This window comes from Plasmodium chabaudi (assembly GCF_900002335.3).
Source record: "Plasmodium chabaudi chabaudi strain AS genome assembly, chromosome: 13".
NCBI classification, from domain to species: Eukaryota; Apicomplexa; class Aconoidasida; order Haemosporida; family Plasmodiidae; genus Plasmodium; species Plasmodium chabaudi.
The window spans coordinates 274,573-299,453 of record NC_030113.2 but is presented as its reverse complement, the minus strand read 5'-3'; the positions used below and the strand labels follow the sequence as shown (position 1 = coordinate 299,453).

Sequence of the window (24,881 nt, the reverse complement as noted above, 5' to 3'; positions counted from 1 at the left end):
CAATGTTTAGTTTTGAATATATTACCTTTTTCCAAAATGAAAAATATTTTAACTATTGTCAAATTCTTTTTAATGAATATACATTTGTGAATATTTTATTAAGTTGAACATATGACTATTTGCATTCTGTTATTATATAATTTAGTGTATTATATATTATATTTTTTTTATTCTGAATTTATTTTATGAATACTTTTGGATAACTTTGAAAATTGTAAATTAAATTATGAATATGTAAAAAGAATCATATGAGGATACACATGTATATATATATGTATGTGCGTGTGTATCTTTGTCGAAAAACATGAGCATATGGAAATTTCTTAAAATTTTATGTGTCTCGTTATGTAGGAAATAAATTGGGGCAAAAAGACAAACACTAAATTGTATATACATATTTTCCTCTTAGCTTTCTAACAAATAAAGAGAATAAATTGCGAAGAAAGTTATGACGGCAAATTCGGATACCATTTAGAAAAAAATGCTTGTCCAATAATATATTTTATAAAAGTATGGATATTTCCATAGAGTTTTTTTTTAATATTTTTCCGTCCCGTTATCATAGAAAATGGTATTTTTTCATAAAATATAATGCATTGAATTTTTATGCTATTGGATTGCCGATATTTTATTTTTTGACTTAATTGAGAGATCAATAAATAAAGAATATATTATAAAAGTAGAAACCGCAATTTTTAACAAAAATAATATCAGTTAAAAATCAACAAAATATGTAATTAAATATTACATTTAAGACGTGATTATGGACAAATAAAGTTTAAAAATTTATATATTAATAAGTTATTTTATAACATATTTTAATAGTCGGCTTTTATAATCATTTATATAATTTTTTCCGTTTTTTTGTTCTTTATTTTAGTGTATGCGCAATGGAAGTTTTTTTAATAGTCAATCATTATAAGTATACGAAAAGGCAGTATTTATTATGTCATTTTATGTATTATTATTGATACTGCTATGTTTCTAATTTTATTGTTATTATTTACATATTTTTTTAACATTTTTTTTTGTTAAATATATTATATTTTTAACTTTTATGATACATATGTATTATTGTATTTTTTTGTTTGATATATGGAGGCCTTTGATAATTTTACACAATTTTGAATATTCTCTGAAGAAATATATAAAAATTTTCAAGAATATTTTGATGTGTTAAATTTTATTATTTATAAATGTGTATTATATACGATATACATAGTGTATACGCTTTCATATATGTATACTTTTATAAATACTCTTCATATGTACTTTATTTATTTTTTTTTTAATGGTAAAATGCCACTATAAATATAAATAAAATAAAAAAGATAATAGGCGCTTTTTCATTCTTTCTTGTTTTTTAATGTATGTTTCTGTATATAATTTTTGTTTCATTTGATACAACCAAAATAAATAAAATAATAGATAAGAGAAAAAAATATATAAAAATAAATTGGTCTAATAACTAGCTGTAAATATTACAAAAAAAATATATTGCATTATGTGTGTGAATAATTTCTTTTAAAAATATGGAATACACATTATTTTTTTAAGTCTCGAAATTTAGCATATTCTTATTAATATACGATTTTTTTGTTAAATTTGGAAAATGAATGCGTGATTGAAATAAATGGACGAGTGAATATAAATAATAAAGAAATAATAGTATTAATTTGTAATATCTATATGTATAAATAAAAAAAAGACAATAAAATATAGTGGCATATATTTAAATAACCACTATGTATATAGTTATAAAAAAACTGGTTCTGTCCAGTTATTATTATTTATTTTGTTTCGTTTTTTCGCTTTTTTTTCATCATTGTTCAAAAAAAATATAATATTGTTGAAAAACATGAATAGATTTTTTGACATAACTAATAATAATAACAATGAGTGATGATGAGTTTTTTCGAGACAAATGTAGTAATTCATTACAATACATTAAATGTAAAACTAGTACGAAAATAGATGATATATTAAAAAGAAGGAACGATAAAAAAATAAAAGAAAAGCAAGATGAATTAAAGGGTAGTATAAATGGAGGGTCCTTTGTTGGAATTGAAAAAAATTCCGAATATGAAGAAAAATATAATGATAAAAATAAAGGCATATTTAAATTTAATAGTAATAGCACTAACAAAAAAAGTACCAATGATAGTAGTTATGACAATTACTTAGTGGATGACTATTTAGATGACGATAAAAATTTAAATTCGTTTAGTAGTATATATATGAATAGCAAACTTGATTATTCGAATATTCTTAATAGGAAATCACCAGAAAAAAAGGAAAAACACAATAATAATGATGATGACGATAGTGATACTAGTGATGAATATGATTTATATGGATTTAAAAATATTCGAAGATACTCTAAAGAGTGCTCTTTTAATGCAAATAATAAAATGTTGGATAATAGAGAGAAAAAACCCTCTTTAGAGAAGTACGACACAAGAGACAAACCTAGCAACATAAGCATACCTAGCAAAATAGACCAACCTAGCAAAATGGACACAAATAACACCATAGGGGCATACGACACAGGAGACAAACCTAGCAAAACGGGGTTACCTAGCAAAATCGACACACCTAGCAAAATAGGCACACATACCAACATAGACAAATACAACACTGTAGGCAACATTGTGGACATAGCAACAAATCATAGTATATCTGATGATATTTTAAAACGAGGTATAAAATCGTGGGCAAATATTTCTGCATTTAAGTCTATGGATAATAAAATTGAGGAAAATAGGGCATCGTTAGAAAATGATAAGTATAATAATATGGATTACGTGAAAACAAATACTAATGATTCTGAACTAAACCAGAGAGATGAAAAAAGCATTTATAAAAGTCCTAGCACAGATGCTATTTTATCTCGAATTAAAAGTGATGATAATTTATGTGATAATAAAGATGATATATATGCAAATATGACAGATTTAAATAAAATGTATATGCAAGATGGAGATATGAAGAAATTGTATACACCAGATGGAAATATAAACAAAACCCCTACGAAAACATTTTCAAAAAGTTACTTTGAATATCTAAAATTTGAGACAGCTGGAAAAATGAACATAAGCGAGTTAGAAACTCCATTAAATTTAAAAGACGACAAAGAGGATTTTAGTGGAAATACTCCATTCATAGCTTATTATTTAGCAGGGAAAACAGAAAATAAAAGTTTAAATGATGAAGAGGATAATTTAGAAAACAAGACATCTAGCTTTAATAAGGAGAATGATAAGGATTATTCGAAGGAAAATATTTATGAATCTTTCAAATTTGATATTAACACAAAAGAGAATGGTGATGAACCCGAACCTGAAGAAACATCACGCCCAGAAATTCAAGAAAATGCATTTAACATTATAAAGGATAATAGCTTCTCAAAAAAGCGATCTCATTCATATAGTAATAATGATATAATAAATGTTAATCAAATGAATACAAATGATAATAAAGACGAGTTGGATATTTTTAAAAGAGTTAGTGTTACATCTAAAAAATATAATTTTATAAAAACTGAAGAAGAGTATAATGATATGCTAAAAGAGCGTGATTTAAAATTGAGTAGCAATAAAAGTGTGTCGAGAAAAAGTACGAACAATGCAAATGGTATGGATATTTTAGAAAAAGTTAATAATGAAAAGAATGTAAATAATAATGATGTAAGTTTTACAGATAAAATATTTTCGTGTAACAATTTTAATATAATGAATACAACTGCATTTAAAGATAACCTTTTTAAAGAACCGAAATATAGCAAATTGGATCATAGTGAAATAGATTTTGAAAAATATAAAGGTGATATGTTATATTATAGTATAAACGAAAATAATGCATTAAGTAAAAATATAACATTTTTTAATACCAATGAGGATAATTATGATCAAATAGATAGAATAGACACAATACCACTAAATAAAAGACTTTCGATGTATGGCAAAAGTTATAATGATATAATCAATGAAGGGAATATAAATAATAATAATTATAATAACGATATTTATAATAATCCCAATAATTTTGGTAGTATGAAGTTTATTCCAAATACCTCGGCAATGATAAACCAATGGCAATTTAAGGATGGCGATATAAATAACATTCCTATGAATCGAAGTAAAAGTTACACTAATATAATTGGAAATAACACAAATACCGATATATATAAAAATATAAATAACATAAATAATATAAATTATAATAATAAATTTATGTCAAATAATGATTTTAAAAGTGGTTATCCAATTGTTGATACAGAGGGGGGAAATGAAAATTTTAGAAATTCATCATATGAAAGTAAAATAAGAAATATTGAAAAATATATTAATGATAATAAAAATAATTCATTTAGAAGATCGAATTATACAAATAAGTATATAACAATGCATGATGATAATACATTTGGAGGAAATATGATAAATAAAATGAATACTAGCAATTTTCATATAGACAATTTAAACCCTCTTCTAATAAACAATATAGAAAATGTTAATAAATTAGAAAATTACGAAAAAAATGCGTCAGAACAATTTTTCAAGCAAAATGATATTACGAATTATTCCTCCGTAAATGGTGGAGAGAATAATTCAAAAATGATGAATCATATGGAAAAGAATAATACATTTAATAAATCTATTATTTCAGAAAATGGCAGTTTTATTCCTTTAAATAAATATATTGCAAATAGATTAAGTGAAACTGCTGATTTTGGTTATAAGGAAAGTCCTTATATGGAAGAATCAAAAAGTGATGATCATAACAAAAATTTTGATATTCATAGCTCGGGGAATATTGATATTAATAAAAATGAAAATAGTAGTGGATATAATCATGATGTTACAAAAAAATACTGGATTGATTTTATGAAAAAAAGCTTTGATAATATTAATGTGAATGAAATAAAAAATAAAATTTTAAACGATTATGCTAAGGTGAGTAATAATAGTAGTGAAAATAAAGCAAACATGGAGATAGGAAAAAAAGATACCTTTTGTAAAGACACAAATGAAGAGACATTAGCTAAATACATACAAGAACAAATTAAGGGTAGCATAAATGAAGTAATTGAAAAAATATTAAGTCATAAAGAAATAAATTTTGAAGTAAATGGCGAAACAAATAATATAATAAAAAATCAAACGGAACATTTCAATGCTGATATGCTATCAACTCAAGGTAACAATTGTTTAGCAATTGATGATGTTAAGAAGGAAGAGGGACATTATCGAAGCGGTTCTAGGGTTAGTAATAGTGATCATATGAATACTAGCGTGTCTATTAGTAATAATCATGTTAATAATGCACTATTAAAGTATGAGTTTAAAAAAGAAGGAACAAACGAAGAAATTGGAAAACACGAAACTCAAACAGAGTCAAGTGAAGAAATAATGGATGATGCAAAATTGAAAACAACCGAAATAAATAATGAAATGATAATTTTAGATAAAGAAGATATTGAAGAGTTGTACAAACTGAATAAGCATTTAAAAATGAGTAATGTTAAAAAAATAATTGAGATAAAAAAAGCTGATTGTAATAAAAAAAAAGAAATAAAATGGAAAGATGTATTATCTAATTGTATAAGTGTAATTTATTATTTAATTAATGACAATAATAAAAAAACAAATAAAATGAATAGTTTGTTAAGTGATATAAACAATATTAGCGAATTTGAAAAAAAAATTGATAATTTAAATAAAGAAAATCAAAAATTAAAACTTGAAATAGTGCAAAAAAATGATGAAATTAAAAAACATAATTATAAGGAACGAATAAATTTGAACAATAAAATAAGTGAGTTGTCTAAAAAAAATATAAACTATGAAAAAGAAATTAATATATATAAAAATAAAGTCAATGCATTAAACAATAAAATAATAAATAAAGACAACGAAATAGATCAATTAAAAAAACAATATCAAATTATTTTAGATGAAATAGAGAATTGTAAAAAGGATGCTAAAGCTATTATCAAACAAGTGTTAAATAAAAAGCATACAAATTTTATAGACAAGCAATGTTTAGATATATCAAAATATTATAATATCCAAATTAATGGATTAAAGAAGGAAATTAAAAATTTAAAAGACCTTATTAAAAATGAAGCAAAGGAAAAAATATTGTTAAATAAAAAATTAAATGAATTGATTCAATCAAATAAAGATATTGGAAGTAATGCCGACAAAAATGATCTCACTGAAACAACAATATTTGATGAAGATGATAATGATAATAAATATGATGAAAAAAAAAGTAGTGATGATAATATGGAAAAAGAGCATACTAAATTATCTAAAATTAAGAAAGGAGAAGATAAATATAAAATTATGTATTTTAATTTGGTTGAAGAAATGAAGGAAATTAAAAAAAATATTGAGAATCAAAAAATGGCAAACCTGGAACAAAATCAGGTAAATACATCTGAAAAATGTTTAGATGTTTATAAAAATATTTTTAAAGAGAATCCAAATTTAGATAAAAAAATCTATAATGGCGAAAAAGTATCTGAAAAAAATAATACTGATATTTGTAATAATTGTTCTATCAATGTAAGCAATTTTAGTAATGGTGATCGGTTGAATAATTACGATTACAACAGTAACAATAATGATGATAATAATTCTATTGATAGTTCAAATATGCCTAATGAATATTCTAAGCAAAGTACAACACAAACAGATAAGCACAAACACGACATAAAATCGATATCGTCTATGCAAAGATTAGGGCTTTCTAAAGAGAATTTAGAAATATCAAAGAATGTTATTGAAAATACTTGTAAAAAGAAAGATGTTGGAAAAAAAAATGATAACTCTAGTATAGTTATATCATCGTATAATGAATACAAAAATAAAAAATGTTCGATGGAAGGGAATAATTTTGGTCAAACCAACATGTATGAGAATCCATACATAAACAGTTTTGTAAAAATGTTTATAGAAAATGCTTCTCGTCTTGGTATATCATTGGATAATTTTAAAAATTTTCTTAACAAGCCCGAAAATGGATACTCAGATAAAAAGTGTAAAAATTCATTTGATGAGAGCAATAAAATATTATATAATAATTTAATGAATTATGAAAAGGTTGAACTGATTAATATGTTTGTAAATATTTGTAATGATTTAAAAACTGATAATATATTTATTATAGTACAATTTGTAAAATTTTTATCTTTTATTGTATATGAGCAATTGCCTTTGTTTACGTCTTTTTATTGTAACGTTGCATCTGTAACATCTGCAGATTCAGCAAACTCAGTAATATCTTTAGCATCTATTATTTCACTAAATTCGCTCAAATTTGAAGAATGTGTTAATGTTATAAAAAAGTGGAAAGATCATTATATAAATGCAAAAAAATATTATCAATTCAGAAAAAATGTTCTATTAATTTTTCAATCTGAATTAAAAGATCTTCGAAAAAACCAAGTCGACTTTCGATGTGTGGACATTATAAAAAATATGTACCAAAGGAATATGGAGATATCTAAGGTTTCAAATGTAATACAATGTGTCTATATATATGCATATGCATATTTTTGAATTTTGTAAATTATATAATTTAACGAGAAAAAAGATATTCCTATGTATATAGCCATTTTCTTACACATTGTGGTGCTTGAACTAGTAAAATTACTGCATAGCATTTTTCATTTATTTATTATATGTTTGCTGTTTCTTAATTTAGGACCCCTTTGAAAAAGCAGAATCAATAATAAATAAACAATCGAAGGAAATTATAAGTAAAATTATCAAAGCATATATGAACCTTTATAAAATCGACAAGATAAATCAAATTATACCGCATATGAATACCATGAATTCAAAGGTACAACTAATTAGCATATATCTATATTAATATTATTTTTATCATTTATTTTCTTCATATACAAGCCGGTCAATCGTATATTTGAATTTATATGATTTTTATTTTTCTAATTATTTTGTCTATTATCTATCATTATTCCTTTCCTTTTTTCTTTTTAAGATTAAAACGCAATCATATTTTATAAAGTCCATATCCACATGCTTAAATTTAAATAAGTCGGATAGTTTTCAAGAGGTAAAACATTGGAGAAAAACAAAAATGAAAAATATCTTATTATATATTCAATTATTCAAAACATATTTTATTATTTTTTTGTTCATACTATGCATGGTTTTAAATATTACATTTATTGACAATATTTTTTTGACAGATTGGAAATCAGATAAAGGAATTAACAACCATTCGTGTGATCAACGAAAAAATAAAAAACAGGTAGTTACATCCCCTAAATATGAATACATATATATGCACATTCATAATAACAATTTCCTAAAATGGTTTATTATTTTTTTTATTTATGTAAATCAGAATAAACATGGATCAAATTGATGAATATATTGCCGCATATACAATTATGGGAACCTTAAAAAAATATCTAAACATTACACATACAAAGGACCTATTACCATCTATATCTAAAATTATCCAAAAAAATAAATCAACCTTATAAGAAAATAAAAAAAGCGTTTGTTTATTATTAGTTATTATTATTTTCTTTTTTGTAACATACAATTTGGCATTTTTTTTAAAATAAATTATTTTTTGAACTTATTTTTTGTCACAGTTATATGTGTTAGTTAACTTGTTTATTAATTATCTTATTAGTATCTTTATTTTTTTTTTTATTTATTATTACTTTTTTTGTTCATATTTATATTAAAAAATTAAGTGGAAAAAACTTCTAGCCATGTATTATTAATATTATTATACGTGTCTAATTTTGTTGATTATTTTGTTTTTCTAAAATATAGAGAAAATCTCATTACATGAATTAAAAGCATTTTGAATGTAAATCATAACATGTGAGATGCGTCTCCCCAAAAATGCATATATATCAAATGCCTTTAGCAAAGTCATATGTAGTAACATACTTATGAATGTAAATTTAAAAGGATATATTATTTTTACAAATTAATAGAGAACGAATATATACATACATATAATTATAATATTGACAAAATAGGAAAAAATAACGCCATAGTTGATGCGTGTTAGTAGCATCTTTTTTATTTTTTTATTTAATTTTTTTTGTTTCTTCTTAGTGCATTCCTCTTATACATTTGGTGTTTTATTTTATTTTTTACATGGCAGATTTTATAATTTCGGTGAACGAGGTCTTTAATGAGCTTGTTCCAACTAAGAATCCATCGATGTCTTCTTGTTTAATTAATGAAGTACAATTTTCAACACTAACACTACCTCCGTATAAAATTCTGATTTTATTTGCTTGAGCTTCGCCGCATATTTCTTTTACAATTTTTCTAATTTCTTTATGAACCTCTTGTGCTTGTTCTGGTGTGGCTGTTTTTCCGGTTCCAATAGCCCATATAGGTTCATAAGCTAATATGACATTATCAAAATTTTCAATTAAATCAACAAAAGCTTTTACTTGTTTTGTGATTACTTCGATAGTTTTATTGGATTCTCTTTGTTCTAGTGATTCACCAAAACATACAACCGCTTTTAAATTATGTTTGATAGCTTGTTGTAATTTTTCCCTTACATCTTCATCAGTTTCATGAAAGTATTTCCTTCTTTCAAAATGGCCAATTAGAACATATTCGATGTCTAAGTTTTTTGCAATTTCTGCACTAACTTCACCAGTATATGAACCATTTCCAAATTTTGAAACATTTTGAATACCAGTTCCGATTTTTTTATTTAATAAGTTTCTAGCGAGATCATAGTGTACGCTTACAGGGAATACAACGACATCTGAAATTGGTTAGGAAATAAATTGTAAACAAATATAGAAAATATATAATGATATCATGAATAGTTGGAAAAAATATATACTATATACATATATGCAAATGTGGGAAACACACTGCTCAGTTAATAATGCTAATGCGATTTCATAAATAGACGTAAATATACAAAATCATTTGAACATGAAAAAATAAGCGATAACCCCCTTAAATTGTTATATTATAAATATACAATGTAGGGTCATAACGGTGATTAATATTAAGTAGCACTATCATTAAGATATATGTATAAACATATGGGTTCACGTGTGCAGATAAAATGAATGGCAAAATATAATATATATTGTTATTTAAATTTTCTACATTATATAAATTATGTATTAAAATATAATATATTTCTTTTATATACCTAGTTTGCTTGGGTCAAAGTCCACTGTATTAAAACTGTCTGCCAAAGTTTTTATACTATCTTTGGTACCATTACATTTCCAGTTAGCAGATACAAAATATTTTCTTGCCATTTTTAAAATCAAAATAAAATGTATGTTTAAATATTTTTATATTATAACAAGGATATGTTTTTTATTTAAAAGTATTAATTATATTTATATATATTAAAAGAAGGAGAGCAGGAATTTATTTTCTATTAAAAAAAATATTTTTAAATAGCGATCAAGATAATTATATTTTAAATAAAATATTTTAATATAGAAAGCCAAAATAGCTGTTTTAAAGAATTTGAAATTGGTAAAAAAAATGAATGAAAGAAATTTATCAAAATTAAAGAAAAAATAATTAAATAATACAAGGATGATAAAATAGAAATTAATATAAATATCACAGGAACAAACTGTATACTAAAAAAACAAGAATACGCAATAACCACGTGCAAATAGTAGGAATTTTATGGCACGGTATAAATATTAAAGAAATCGTTATATAGAAAAAGCAAATATAGTGCTGTACTTCTTTTTTTTCTCGCCTTTTTAATAAGTTAAAAAAATATATCCGTTTAAAGCTTTAATTTATAGAGAATATAAATTTCCATATTTATAATTAAATATATTATGTGCATTTTTACTTTTATGCAATCTCTCTATAAAAATTGTCGTGTAATCTGTTTGATATTAATTTGTTCATAATTTTATATCTATTTATTTATAAGTCCATTTTCGAAATTCATTTTTTTTATGTTATAACGCCATTAAAGTAATTATGAAACGTTACACGAAAAAATTATGAGCCTAAAGGTTTTTATATATTATTAATTTTAACCTGATGCATGCTATTATTTTAAAAATAAAAAAAATATTTTTTTATATCTTTCCATATGTACTGATAAAATAATATATATACTTTGGGAAATTGTTAAGAAAAAGCTATAGTACCAAAAAAATTGCTTGAAATAATTTCTATTGTTTAAGTATGCCATTTATAGAGAGAAGAAAATTTATTAGGATATACAAACTGGTGTAGTAAAATGTGCTTATCACTTTTAAAAATAATAATTAGCTCGCTATATAGTACTGTAATGACCTTTTTTTATACTATCTTAATAAAAACAACATCTTATAAAATATAGGGTTCGTGTGTAATACTATATAACGTGGATATATTATGTGTGGACAAAATTTCGATATATATAGACATGCATATAGTAAATGATAATCTTAAAGAAGTTGTAACTTATTAAATAGAATATGCATATAGCCCAAAAGGGGTATGTGTGTGCGTTTTATGTACACTCAGGGTTGTACCGCTTTGCATATTATTATTGCTACTTTATTTTATTTTTCGTTTTTTTTTAATTATTTGAAGGCTGTATAATTGTAAAATAGTTGGTGATTATTTCAAAAACAAAAAAACTTATGCGTAACCTTGTTATCAAATATATGTGCAAAGGTGTTCATTAAAAATGTAGAGCCAACTACATTATAAAAAAAAATGTGCAATAATATATATATAAATATATACATATGTACATGCCGTTTTTTAAGAAAAAAAAATATATCATTTTATTTATATTATTTATACATTTTTTAATAAATAACATAATATATTAATATATAATAATAACAATAAAATAATATTATAAAAAACATTAATACAATAAAATAATTTAAATTATAAAAAAATAAGCATGCGCATATATATATAAATATATATAAACTATCATGTTATTAAAAAGAAGAAACATAAGATAAATGAAAAGAAGGATAAATATAAGTAGTTTTATATATGCATAATACAAATATTATATGCAATTAGGAAATAAAAATAAATAAATGTATACAATATATAATTTTTTTTTCCCTTTTAAATGTTAATAAAATATATATACTTACTGTCTCATATTCATATAGTGTGCGAATTATTTAAGTGGTTTTCAAAAAAATTATGATATATATATATATATTTTAAAATAAAACAAAGAGAGGTATTTAATTTGTATATATATTATTTTTGGTGTATCGTGGGGATAATATAGTATATCCACAATCGAATGCGTTTAAATTATGATCATACTTAATAATATTATAGACTTTGGTATTCTTGAAGTAATACATTTTTATATTTAACTTGTTTTTTTTTCGCTATTAGTCCGTGGTTCTTATATTATTAAAATTAATATGACTATAATACATGATTGTGTTATATTTCTCCATCAAAAAATAATATTTACCAATAACCCATACTCTTTGTCACAATAGCTATTATAACGATAATTACAGGTATTAGTTTACTGTCAATAAAGAATTTACTGCCATTGCTACTATATGCTTTCAATTGGTTTTTTAAACTTTCGTTTTCTTTTTCTAATGCCACTTTTTGTTTATCTACAAAAACACAATAATTTAAAAGTTCGTGATATTTTCTCTGCATACTTGGCAAGCTTCCTTTTAATCCTAAAAAATGAAAAAATAATAAAATATAAGAAAGTTAACAAGAAATAAATGAAAACAGTAGTGACAATGATGAGAAGATGCTGTGCACACACATAAGGATGTGAATATAATTATATATACTACACACGTTGGAACATAACAAAAAAGTGTAAATTTGAATTTAATTTGGCATGCATTTGTTTTGATATATTACCATCGTCTGGATTCATGCCATTATCTGCATAATTTAAATTATGATTTTTATGATTCATATCTGAAAGAGGATTATTATTAGATGGTAAATAGGAGTGTGGTAATTTACTTGAACTTTCATCATTTAATACAACGACAAGTTTATGATCTTGTATTTCACTTTTATTAACTGTGACCCAAAACTGTTTATCAACAGTTGTATCATTATCGACATTTAAGCATTGAACTTGAAATTTATCATTTGATATATTATCTTTATCTGATAAGGGCTGTAAAATTATTTGAATGTCTATTGTCTCTCTTACATTAATTAGCCCAAATGATGGCCTAACTAAATAATTATTTGGAGCAGTTGTTTTTATTTTAAATGCGACTTTTCTATCACTTATATTTTCTAACTTAACTACTTGTGTAACTGCTTGAAAATGTACAAGAGGGAATTCAATATTTTTTTCGGGAGTAACTCTTAGTAGTTTCATTTTTTATACTATAATTTGAAAATGTTTATTTATATAGTTGTGTTATTAGTTTTTTCTTCCCTTTCTTATTTCACTTTTATATACCATTTAATTTTGTATTGTGAAACCAAGACTCTTCTTTCTGTTCTCCCTTTGAAGGTCAATTTGATATTCCTTTTGGAAGAAAATCTTAATTTATAAATCTATATTTTGTCACTTTATTATGTACTCCGTTGCGAAAATTCCCAATAATAAAATACACAAATATATGCATGAATGAATGTAAAGCACGTTAATTGGAAAATTATTCCATATATAAAAAAATAAATGGTTGATACCTTTTATATTAATGAATGTACTATAAATAATTTACGACGTGTGATAAATAAATAATTATATATGTATATATTATTATACGTAAAAATGAATGAGTATATAATATGCATATATTTGTATGACTTATATATACATTTTGATGTTTTTGGTTCTTTTATCAATCCATTTTTAAGCAAAGAATTTGTTTTATGATAAAAAAAATATATTAAATTAAATATAATAAAATTATCACCTTAATATAAAAATAAAAAAAAAAGAATATAAAAATAAATAAATGTATATTAAGATAAAAGCCATACAAAGTTTTACACAAATAATCGTAAAAATTAATGATTTCAATAACTTTTCCTTACATTAAAAAAATGAAAAAAAGGCTTTATAATAAAAAAAAATATAATAAAAATTAAATGGGAATAATTCCTTATATAGGTAAAATACCAATATGCGCATATATATAAATTATTATTATATACAAGGCAAAATATAGTCATAATATGTATGCATTATATGTAATATATTTTAATATATATAAATATACGGATTTATATTAGCGTAAAATATATATACGTAAAAAACAATATAATTATGCAAACATAAAAAATCGTTATGAGCATGAAAATTGGAAAATTTTATGAAAATAAGGAAAAATTTAATATTAAAAGCATGTGAGCAATCCATAATATTTTTCTGAAAATGCGAATTTAATATGTATCTATGCACATATTTTGTGATAATAAAAAAATTTATATTTATAAGAGTTTTCCATTTTATATAATTATTTTAAATATATGTTAAAAAAATGTAACAAAAGATAAAGGAAATGTATTATTTATTATTATTTTTTTTTTTTTTGCGTAATGAGAGACATGTTTGTCAAAAATGCTTGTGTTTAAAATACGCATATAACATAAAAAAAGATATATATTTTAGTTGGATAAAATGAAAAATACTGAAAATATGTACACAATCATTATATATATATATATATTATACACCATTTAAAAAATTAAGGTTGTAAAGGAAAAATAAATGTTATGATAAACTCAATGAAAAATTAGCAAAATTATTTGTGTACATATCTGGTAAGAGATAATAATGGGTGGTAGGAAAATGACATTATTATACTATGATATAAATTTTGATATTTAATCATTTATGAAAATAATACTCTTTCTTTTTTAATTTGAAAATACAAAATTTAAACGAACAAAAATGGGTATATAACAATACAGTGGAATATTGAAATGATAGATTTATATGGGCACGGTAATGTATTTCATTATTTTGAAATATATGCTTTTTCTTATATTTCAATTTTTGTATTTAAATCGTTGGTTTTTGAAAAGACCTGTACATAAAACTAAGCAAATAATCTTATTCCTCCACATTAAAATTGTCCAATGTCGTCATATTTTTGTAATACTATTATTACATGTGCATACTCTCCTTTTTATGTATTTGCACAGACAGAAAGGTGATATTTTATATACGTATAAGTGTTGAAAAAAAAGTTAAAATAAAAATATTAATCCGTTTAAAATACTTGAATACGACGATTGGTTCGTTAGAACATTTGATCTTTTGTATTTTTCTTTGGAATATTTTTTTATATAATTTCAAATAGTCTTGTTTCTATTACTATATATCAATGGAAAATAAATGTAGATAATTTATCATATTTGATAAGCTACCCATTTCCAGTGTTCATATTATTTTGGTGTAATTCGGAACATAAATACACGAATTATGTTAATTTAACCTAAAACAAATATACAAAAATTGCAATAAAGCAGTTAAAAGTGTAAATATAAAAATAATGTGCTAATATAAAGGTGGATTATTAATTTTGAGAATAAAATTAAAAATTATCACAACACTTAATTTTTATATTTTGGTTTAAAAAGGGATGAAAAAAAATCTATAAATTAATTACTATATATATCGTTGAAAGTTATAATTAAAAAATATATGTATTGATATATTACATTTTTGTAAAAATAATATGATTTATAAACTAGAATAAAAGTAGAAATTTAAAAATATAGCAATGCTTTTATATTTAAACCAAATAAAGTGTGATTGTAATTTTGGTGTAGTTATGGCATGGTAAAAAAATAAAATAATTATGGGAAAATAAATATTAATTTAAAAAGATATAATATTTCTTCATTAAAACCCAATATTATATCACATAAAAAAAGCAAAACAACTTTACTAAAGATGGATTGTACAGAATCGTCCAATAGAAATGTTCAAGGAACAACATACGAAGCAGCTAGTAGTAAACTGTATACTTAAAAGAATATATTCATAACATAGAGAAACACTAATTCTTTTTTAAAATAGACACATATAAGCAAAATATTATTAATTTATTTAGCTATACTGGTATATAATTTATGTTTTATTTTCGTTCAGATCTGCGATTCAATTGGGATATTATCATGACCCATACATGCAATATTTTGTTAAAAGGAGGGAGAGACGAAGCCCTCTAATAAATAGAGGTACATAGCAAATACATAAAGTTATATTACTATAGTTTTTGATTTCTTTCAAATTGTGAATCTTTTTCTGGAACAGCATTATATGCACATAAATAGTTTTTATATATTTTATTCTCCTTTTTTTACTTATATTTTGTAAGGTTATTATTCTCGTGTTGCCGCAATAAGGCAATACATCGAGCTGTTTGTCAAATCAATAGGAAATGTAATAGAAAAAACTAAGTATATAAATTATATTAATGTGTGCATATTTATATACAAACATCCAAACCTTGTTCTTTTCCCAGGATGAAATCGTTCAGGTAGTAAATATAGGGGCTGGATTGGATACGATGTTTTTTTGGATATATGTAAGCGAACAAATATAAGGTGCATACGCTATATTGCAGACATATTTATATGATAACATCGAGACACATATGCATTATTATATATATTTTTTGCTAATAGGAACATTATAAAAATATTAAGTACTACGAACTGGACTTTTATGAATTGCTAAATGAAAAAACAAAAATAATAAATAATGTTGAATTATTAAACAAATTTTTAATAAGTAATGGAAAATGTGTACAGAATGAAAAAGATCTTATAAAATGTGAAAATTATAAAATGGTTTCTTTTGATTTAAATGAAGCTAGTTCGATGGAAACAAAATTAACAAATAGTGGTTTTGATTTTTCATTACCGACTTTATTTTTATGTGAATGTGTTTTAATTTATTTAGAAGTTGAAAGCAGCGATAATTTAATTAAAACATTATGTGAACTTATGAAAAACACGGCATGTATAGTTGTATATGAGCAAGTAATACTATGCATATTCAATAATACTTTGAATTTGTTCATTGTATATTTATAGGCTTTATATTAATTATCTTTGTCTATATTTCTACCCCATAATTTGCTCATAATTTCACTTTCATTTTCTTTTTTTAGGTTAACCCCAATACCGCATTTGGTGCAATAATGATAAACAACTTTAATCAGAGAGGAATAAGCTTAAAAAGTATTTACAAATACAACAGTTTAGAATTACAAATTGAAAGATATAAAAATTTAGGATGGTCCAATGTGTATATAAATGATATGAACGAAATATATGATTATCATATAAGCTCAGAAGAAAAAAAAAAAATAGAAAAAATAGAAATGTTTGATGAGTTTGAGGAATGGAGATTATTGCAAAATCATTATTTCATACTGGTTGCATTTAATTCCCATAAAAATATATATTCTAATAAATTAAAAGAGTTTTTGGATAATAAAAAAGCAAAAGTAGGATAAAGAATTGGCTCTATATATTGCGAAACACAAATATTTAAATTCGAAGATACCTTTTTATCGTATTCTATATGCATCATTAATTTTTTTTGTTTATATGACAATGTATGTATATATATGCGTGTATTGCTCATATTTATGACATTGTTAATTTTTTTCACATATTAAAACAATTTTTGATAAACTTAATTTAAAAATTATCATTTTGAATTTATTTCGAAAAAAAAGATAAAAAATAAAGGATGTGTATATACTAATATAATTGAAAATTCATAAATTAAGCAAAAATAAAAAAAGAATAAAAATTTGTATAAATCAGGAATTGTTTGGTATATATTTTTCTGTTCATTTCCCAGCGGTTTATATTGAATTATTTGGCAATAGTTATGCATATATAATAATGCATATGTAAAAAATTATTATACTTATAGTAAAAAAAATATATATAACATAACGCATCAAAAATATATAATTAAAAGTAAAATGTACAAAAACACACAAAAATTAATTAAATAATAAAATCGAAAAATCTAGAAATAATATATAACACGTAAAACATGAAAATGTAAATGAAAAAACATTTTTGTATAATTATTTTTAAGCATTCAATAAAGAATGTGTAAAAATTAAAGATAAAGGAAAAAAAAAAATAAAAGTAATTACAATTGTGTTAGGATAGTAGTAATATATTATATTTTCACGAGAGGAAGATTATATAAATAAAATACGACGAAATTATAGTAAATAAATATATATAATACAGCTTTTTAAATATTATAAATTATGTTATAGCAGATTTATATTATATTTATCCTTACTATTTAGTATTTTTCATTTTCAATAAGAATGTTTATATTTCACAACGCGCAGCATTATTTCAATGCCTTTCGGAACCTCAATGGCTGCTATACAGATAATAAGTTATTGAAATATTTTTTTAAAAAAAGTTACAACAATTGGTTTAATGACCCAAGCCAATATAACTATTATTTTATATCCTATTATGCTTCAGCAATTTCGCTTGCTGTTGTTTTACGTAACTTATTATTTAATCCTGATGTACATTTTAGAAGGCAAGATAAACGACGAAACATAATTGATAGATATCAGCATCATGCCTATTCGCTTCCGTATTATAACCATTGGTTAAGAAATTTCAGTCAGTCATTTAAAAGTAGTGTAATAGACAATGAACCAGATTATCAGGAGGTTGATCCTTTATCCTTTAGGCCCAAAAGAACTTTATTCTATGGAAGATTCCCATTTTTTTTTGAAATTCCAAAATATAATGTAGATGATCCATATTACGAAAAAAATTCACACAAATATATGCAGGAATATTACAAAAATATTGGTTATATTCCTGCAATTGAAAATGCTGAGGAATAAGTAAAGGATGATTTTTCTCATTATTTATAACGCACTGTGTGTATCCATAATTAGGATTATATATATGCATAATATTTATAATTGTATTATTACCAATTGAATTTTTCCAGCACCTATTAAAATTATACGTTATAAAAATATATGTAAAGACTATCAAATATGCTTTGCACTATTTCCCTTCAAATTTATGCATACCGCATATGCGTATGTATGTAAAATATTCATTCATTTCATTATGCCTGTATATTCTGTATATTTTTTATTACGCGTGTAATCCTGTTATACCCGTATTATAACCTCACGAATTAGCTTATAACTATTTCAACTTTTTGTTTTTTTTATTGTGTTAATAATTTGAATTTATATTTTTGAAGCAAATTTATGCTCATTTGTGATATTACATTTTAAAACAATATAAACCTTAAGATGCTTCAAAAAATACAAAAATAAAGATATTATTTATGTGCATACAATTAGATGATTAAAAAAAAATTGTTACATCTTTATTGATCATAAATATTAAAAAAATATAACCCTTTTATTAAAAAAGACAGTCTTTTACATTTGTTTTTTTAAGGGGCAGTGTTAAATTGCCACGATTCCAGAAAGAAAAATAGTTTTGTTCATTTTGTTAAAGAATTTCAATTCACCGTTTCACTATTGCGTGATTTTAATTATAATAGATTAAAAAGGTTTATAAAATTATTTAGGATTAATGTTTAAATATAAAGTTAGATGCATATGCAAAAAACAAAAAAAGGAAAAAAATTATATCCCTCTATGTATATGAAATAAAAAAGATACTAATATAGATATGATATATTTATATGTAACAAAAAAGTTTAACTTAGATAGGAATGGACATTCTATTGTTTATATAACACAAATGTTAAATAAAAAATTACAAGGATAAAAAAATAAATAATAAAATAATAATAAATACATGATAAAGAGACATAGCATTCAACTTATTTAAATATATTTACTTGTGGTAATTCATTATTTGTTGTTTCGCTAGTTCCCTCTATATTATTTTATTGTTTGTATATTTTATTACTATTTCGATATGGATATTTACTTTTTCTCCTCGTGTTTGTACAAACAAATTCCAAAAATGCATAAAATATGCATATATATATGGGTTAGTATGCGTGTATGCACCCATATAAACAAAGCGTCGATATGTTAAAAATACCTGTTTACATGAATAATAGCGCATTTGCAAATTTTAATAATTGTATATTAATTTATCAATAATAGTAAAAATATTGTGGAAGTAAATAAAATATAAAAAAATAATACCAACAGTATAATTTATGCTGAAAAATAGGAAGAATAATTTTCTATACGGGTATTAATGTCTACAGCTGCGTCTTTATAAATGGGTAGCACATATAAACGTGTGTGTGCTTTCTTTTTGCTCTTTTTATATATTGCTCCCCACATTGAGTCTGCTTTTGCAGATTTAACACCTGATTGGTGACCTACTTTTGATTAAAATTGCATATATATGCATTATCATTAATTGAATATTGGGGAGCTTGTTGATAAGATAAGAGCTGAAAATTAGGATTGATGTGAGCATTCGGATCAATATTAAGTTTAATATTAGATTGAATTAATGGTTGAATATTTGGCATATTAATATTGTTCAAATGAGTATGCATAACATCATTATTATTATTACTATTGTTATTATCTATATTTTGATTAATTAGATTGATGGATGGATTTTTTGGTATGCCCGTTTCCGGATTATTTATAATATCGTTTAAAATGTTTTCATCGATATTATTTAATCCAGAATCCCCAATCAGTGAATTAAATTTGTTATTTATAGAATTGTTCATATGCTTAGTGTGTGTTAAATTTACCTGGCTGCTATTATTATTATATTTATTTTCATATTGAGTATTTACTTTATTACTCAATGAGCGTCTTATATTATTGTTTGGGGTATTAGGGTTATTATTAATATGATTATTTATTAATTGGCTAGATGGTATTTGGGTGGTCATCATTTTATTGTTTATCATTTGTTTAGTAGATACAGCATTATTATTTAAAATGCTACTATTCAATCGATTTCCATTTAGACGGTTATTACCAATAATACCATCATTTAAATGAATCTCATTTAGCATATCTTCATTTGTTCGATTTTCCTTTGAAATAGTATTATTTATGTTATGATTATTCGAGTCCGTTATTTGATTTCTATGAGAGTAATAATGGTTATTATGATTATTATGAGAAATTGTATTTCGGGTATTACCAGAAATATGAGCATTGTTAACGTTTCGATTTCCAATATTATTTGTATTATCTATATTAGAATTTTTAGTTACCGATCCAGAATTATTTTGTGTATTTGTATTATTATTTAATTTATAATAATTATTTAGCATGTCTTTGTTTAACTCAGAGTTTGTTTTATTTTGCATTGAATTTAAGTTTGTCAATTCGTTATTATAATTATCAGAAATTGTATTATTAATAGTATTATTAAAATCGTTCAAAACCATGCTGTTATGTTTGACAATATGATTTTGATGAATTGAGTTATTGTACTTAGCGATGTTATTGTTTTTGCTATTATTATTTTTTTTAGGTACCCTATTTATTGATATGTTATTTTTTAGATCTTTTTGTGGCATATTTTTAACTAACATATTAGGAAAATCAGCATTATTCATATTGTTGTTCATACCATAAAAAGAATGATACATCGTAGTATCGTGCATACTCATAGTTTTTGCATTCATAGTATTTTTGTTGTTTACCATATATCCAATTTGATTTCCATTAGAAACATTAATTAAATTATTATTTGATTTACTTGAAGAGTTATTATTATGATAATTGTTATATGCATTATAACCGTGTTGTGATTTTATATGATGATCAATATTTTCTTCATCATTTTTATTATTTTGATAATTTTGTAAATTTGGAAGCATTTCATTTATATGCATGTCTTGTACATGCTTATAATTAGAAAGAAAATTGGGGTTGTTCTTCTTTAACATATTATTATTTATCCCATTGTATGATGCTTGGGTTGTATGCATATTTAAATTTAGATTTGAATTATGGCTATCATTTTCTAGAGAGTTATTACAAGCCATATTAATGGGATATATACTATTGGTGGTGTTATTATTATATCTGTTTGGTGTGAAATCGTTTGCTGCTGATAAGTTGGCGATGCTCATTGGTCTTCCAGATAGACCATTTTCAAAAATGTCGCTTTGAGGATTGTTTGGATTATTAACAATACCATCATTAGAATCTTTTAATACATTTTTCACGTATTCGTCATTATAATAATTTTCTTTATTATTAACTTCATACATATTAAAATGCGAATAATCAACAATCTCGTTATTATTGGTATTGGCTTCATTCATCGAAAAGTTGTTATTGTTGATTTGGTCGTTATTAATATAATATTTTGAGATATCATCAAGATTATGTATATTTATATTATTATTATAATTTGAGATATTTTTTGTATTTCGATTTTTAACTCGGGAATCGGTTCGAATTGCAGGACTTATATTTTCTTCATACAGGCTTGAGCTTCTAGTAGCATTTTTTTTGGTATTGATAAGAGCATTTGGAGTTCCAATTTGATTAGTATTTCTTTTAATAATTCTATTGGAAATATTTTCATTATTATGGATATATGGATTGATATTAACACCAAAATTATTAGCATCACCCAATAATGAATTGTTAATTATATTATCTTGATCATTAATATTATAGATCGAACTCAAATTAGTAGTTGATTTACTAAAAAGGCTAGTATTATTTGAATAATCAATCATATATGAATTATTAGAATTCGCTATATTAGATACATTTAATGAATTAATATTTTGATTATCTTCATCGAGGTGTGAAGAATTGATGTTATAATATTGTTTCATCATATCAAAATTAATTTTATTTGAGTTTTTTTTTGAATTTTCTTTACAATTTAAATTCGTATATTTAATTCTATCTTCTATAGATATTAAATCTATTAAAAAATCGAAAATATCTTTTCGACAAGCAGCTGCTATAACGTCCTGCCTTTGCAATGTCCTCCGTTTGTTTTCTTCTGTATATTGCCATGCATATCTAGTAAACTCCATAATAAACAACTCGCACGCTTTAGCTAACAACACAGGGGTGTCAGCAGAAATCATTTGACTATTTTTTATTTTTTCATCTTCTTTCATAATTTTTTTTATTCGAGATATAGGCAATTGGTGTGTTTTTAATTCTTCTGGGCTAATGTTTATTATATCATCCAGCTGATTTTTCCAGAATGTATTCATATCATCCGATTTCATATTATTATTATTCATAACAGCATATATATATTTGCATATATATGTTGATTGGTGTGTATATGTTGGGGTGTGGAAATAAAAAATTGTCTCATTAGAAATAAAGAGATTAAATCGAAAGTGGCAATAAATAAAAGGAAAGTAAAAGAAATGATAATAAAATGAAATAAACGAATGATAAATATGATATAATAAAATTCCCCCTGGAAAATAATTCAAAAAATTACAATATAATCAATAGTATAATAATATCAATACAAATGTGTACAATAATAGAAATGTTTATTATGTCTACATATAGAACATCAAAAAAAATGTTTTCTCTTAATTTTATAGCATAATGTTATTTAAAATCAAAGAAGAAATAAGAAATCGCACCCAATACATCAGGGTAAATATGTAGTAGTATTAATAAAATGAAATAAACAAATTAATGCGAATATGCAAGATGATTTATTTTCCCATTAAACAAAAATATAATAATAGCACGTATACATGCAAAGTGTGTATATATGTGCATATGTAAATTTATGAATATTTGTTATATTTAAACTGCTAATTAGAAACATAAATAACTTTATGTGTTTAATATTTTTTGCAGTATATAACATAAAAATCATCATCACACAAATTAATAAATTATCATTTACATATCAAAAAAAATATAGTTTTTTTTGAATTTATACAAATGTATTGCTTTGGTTACACATATTGTGTTTCTGTAGTTTTGTAAAAAACATATACACATAAGCGTTTTAAAAAAAGAAATGCATTAACTAGGTTATTAAATACATTGTGTAAATATTTTTGATCGTATATATTCTCGATTATTCCTTTTTCATGTTTTATTCTAGAATTGTAGAGAATCTAATAGAATCATATGAAATAATTTTTTTATTAATACATAAAAAAATGTATATATCATGCAAATATTTCTTGCAAATTGTGATACTTCTGTTTAATCGTTTTAATAAGTATTTATTCAAACATTATGAAATTATTAAAGTGCTGATTATACATTTTTTTAAATAAATATTTTTTTTATTTTTCTTACTTTTTTAAAATACAGAACTACCATTAAAAAAAAAATATAATCATGCAAAAATCAATCTTTGTATGCATATGATATATGCCGAAATTAGTTCATAAACTATTTTTCTAATATGCTTTTTTTCAAAAAATATATTAAGGGTACACACATATATAATTATAGTCAGTGTGCAACCAAGGAAAAAATATATTCATATATTTTTTATGCATACTTAATGCATATTAAGTGGATAATTAGATGGTTTTTTGGCTGCCATTTTAAAAAAAATATTGGGATATTACAAAAAAATAAAAAGATAAAAAAGTGCATCTATAAAATATGCATATAAAGCGATAAAGTATACAACAATTATAAATTTAGGTAAAAAAAGAAACATATATATATAATTTAAATGAAAAAATAAGATGAATTTTTATTCATAATGTTCTGTTTTCTCTCATATGTTATGCTGTTCAATCCTTTTTAAATTAATATATAATTACATATATGCATACAAGAATAAAAAGATTAAAGCACACTGGTTCACAAATTTGTTAAAGGTTAATATTCATAAAAATCTATAATTTAATAAAATAGAAGGATAATAGCATAATAATATGAAATTGATATCTTAAAAAAAATATATATATTATATTTTTTG

The 24,881-nt window shown here is 23.1% G+C and overlaps 6 protein-coding genes across 6 annotated transcripts; 3 read left to right on the top strand and 3 right to left on the bottom strand.

Moving 5' to 3' along the window:
* Positions 1 to 1,895: 1,895 nt before the first annotated feature.
* On the top strand, positions 1,896 to 8,521 carry PCHAS_1307100 (conserved Plasmodium protein, unknown function; the record flags this gene model as incomplete). Its single annotated transcript, XM_016799092.1, has 5 exons — positions 1,896 to 7,523; positions 7,711 to 7,851; positions 8,011 to 8,085; positions 8,222 to 8,283; positions 8,380 to 8,521. 5 exons carry the CDS (start codon positions 1,896 to 1,898, stop codon positions 8,519 to 8,521), a joined length of 6,048 nt encoding a protein of 2,015 aa, XP_016654433.1.
* A 630-nt stretch (positions 8,522 to 9,151) lies between these two features.
* PCHAS_1307000 (triosephosphate isomerase, putative) lies at positions 9,152 to 10,300 on the bottom strand (the record flags this gene model as incomplete). The annotated part of the gene is made up of 2 exons (XM_739205.1): positions 9,152 to 9,786; positions 10,189 to 10,300. 2 exons carry the CDS (start codon positions 10,298 to 10,300, stop codon positions 9,152 to 9,154), a joined length of 747 nt encoding a protein of 248 aa, XP_744298.1.
* Positions 10,301 to 12,458: 2,158 nt separating this feature from the next.
* On the bottom strand, positions 12,459 to 13,356 carry PCHAS_1306900 (vesicle-associated membrane protein, putative; the record flags this gene model as incomplete). Its single annotated transcript, XM_016799091.1, has 2 exons — positions 12,459 to 12,685; positions 12,879 to 13,356. The coding sequence occupies 2 exons, from the start codon at positions 13,354 to 13,356 to the stop codon at positions 12,459 to 12,461; spliced, it is 705 nt and encodes a 234-aa protein (XP_016654432.1).
* Positions 13,357 to 15,891: 2,535 nt separating this feature from the next.
* Positions 15,892 to 17,464, top strand: PCHAS_1306800 (leucine carboxyl methyltransferase, putative; the record flags this gene model as incomplete). The annotated part of the gene is made up of 6 exons (XM_016799090.1): positions 15,892 to 15,959; positions 16,090 to 16,178; positions 16,319 to 16,383; positions 16,466 to 16,528; positions 16,629 to 16,985; positions 17,117 to 17,464. 6 exons carry the CDS (start codon positions 15,892 to 15,894, stop codon positions 17,462 to 17,464), a joined length of 990 nt encoding a protein of 329 aa, XP_016654431.1.
* Positions 17,465 to 18,307: 843 nt separating this feature from the next.
* On the top strand, positions 18,308 to 18,850 carry PCHAS_1306700 (cytochrome c oxidase subunit ApiCOX26, putative; the record flags this gene model as incomplete). The annotated part of the gene is made up of 1 exon (XM_735910.1): positions 18,308 to 18,850. The coding sequence occupies one exon, from the start codon at positions 18,308 to 18,310 to the stop codon at positions 18,848 to 18,850; it is 543 nt and encodes a 180-aa protein (XP_741003.1).
* Positions 18,851 to 20,334: 1,484 nt separating this feature from the next.
* PCHAS_1306600 (oocyst rupture protein 2, putative) lies at positions 20,335 to 23,208 on the bottom strand (the record flags this gene model as incomplete). Its single annotated transcript, XM_734958.2, has 1 exon — positions 20,335 to 23,208. One exon carries the CDS (start codon positions 23,206 to 23,208, stop codon positions 20,335 to 20,337), a length of 2,874 nt encoding a protein of 957 aa, XP_740051.2.
* Between the last annotated feature and the right edge of the window lie 1,673 nt (positions 23,209 to 24,881).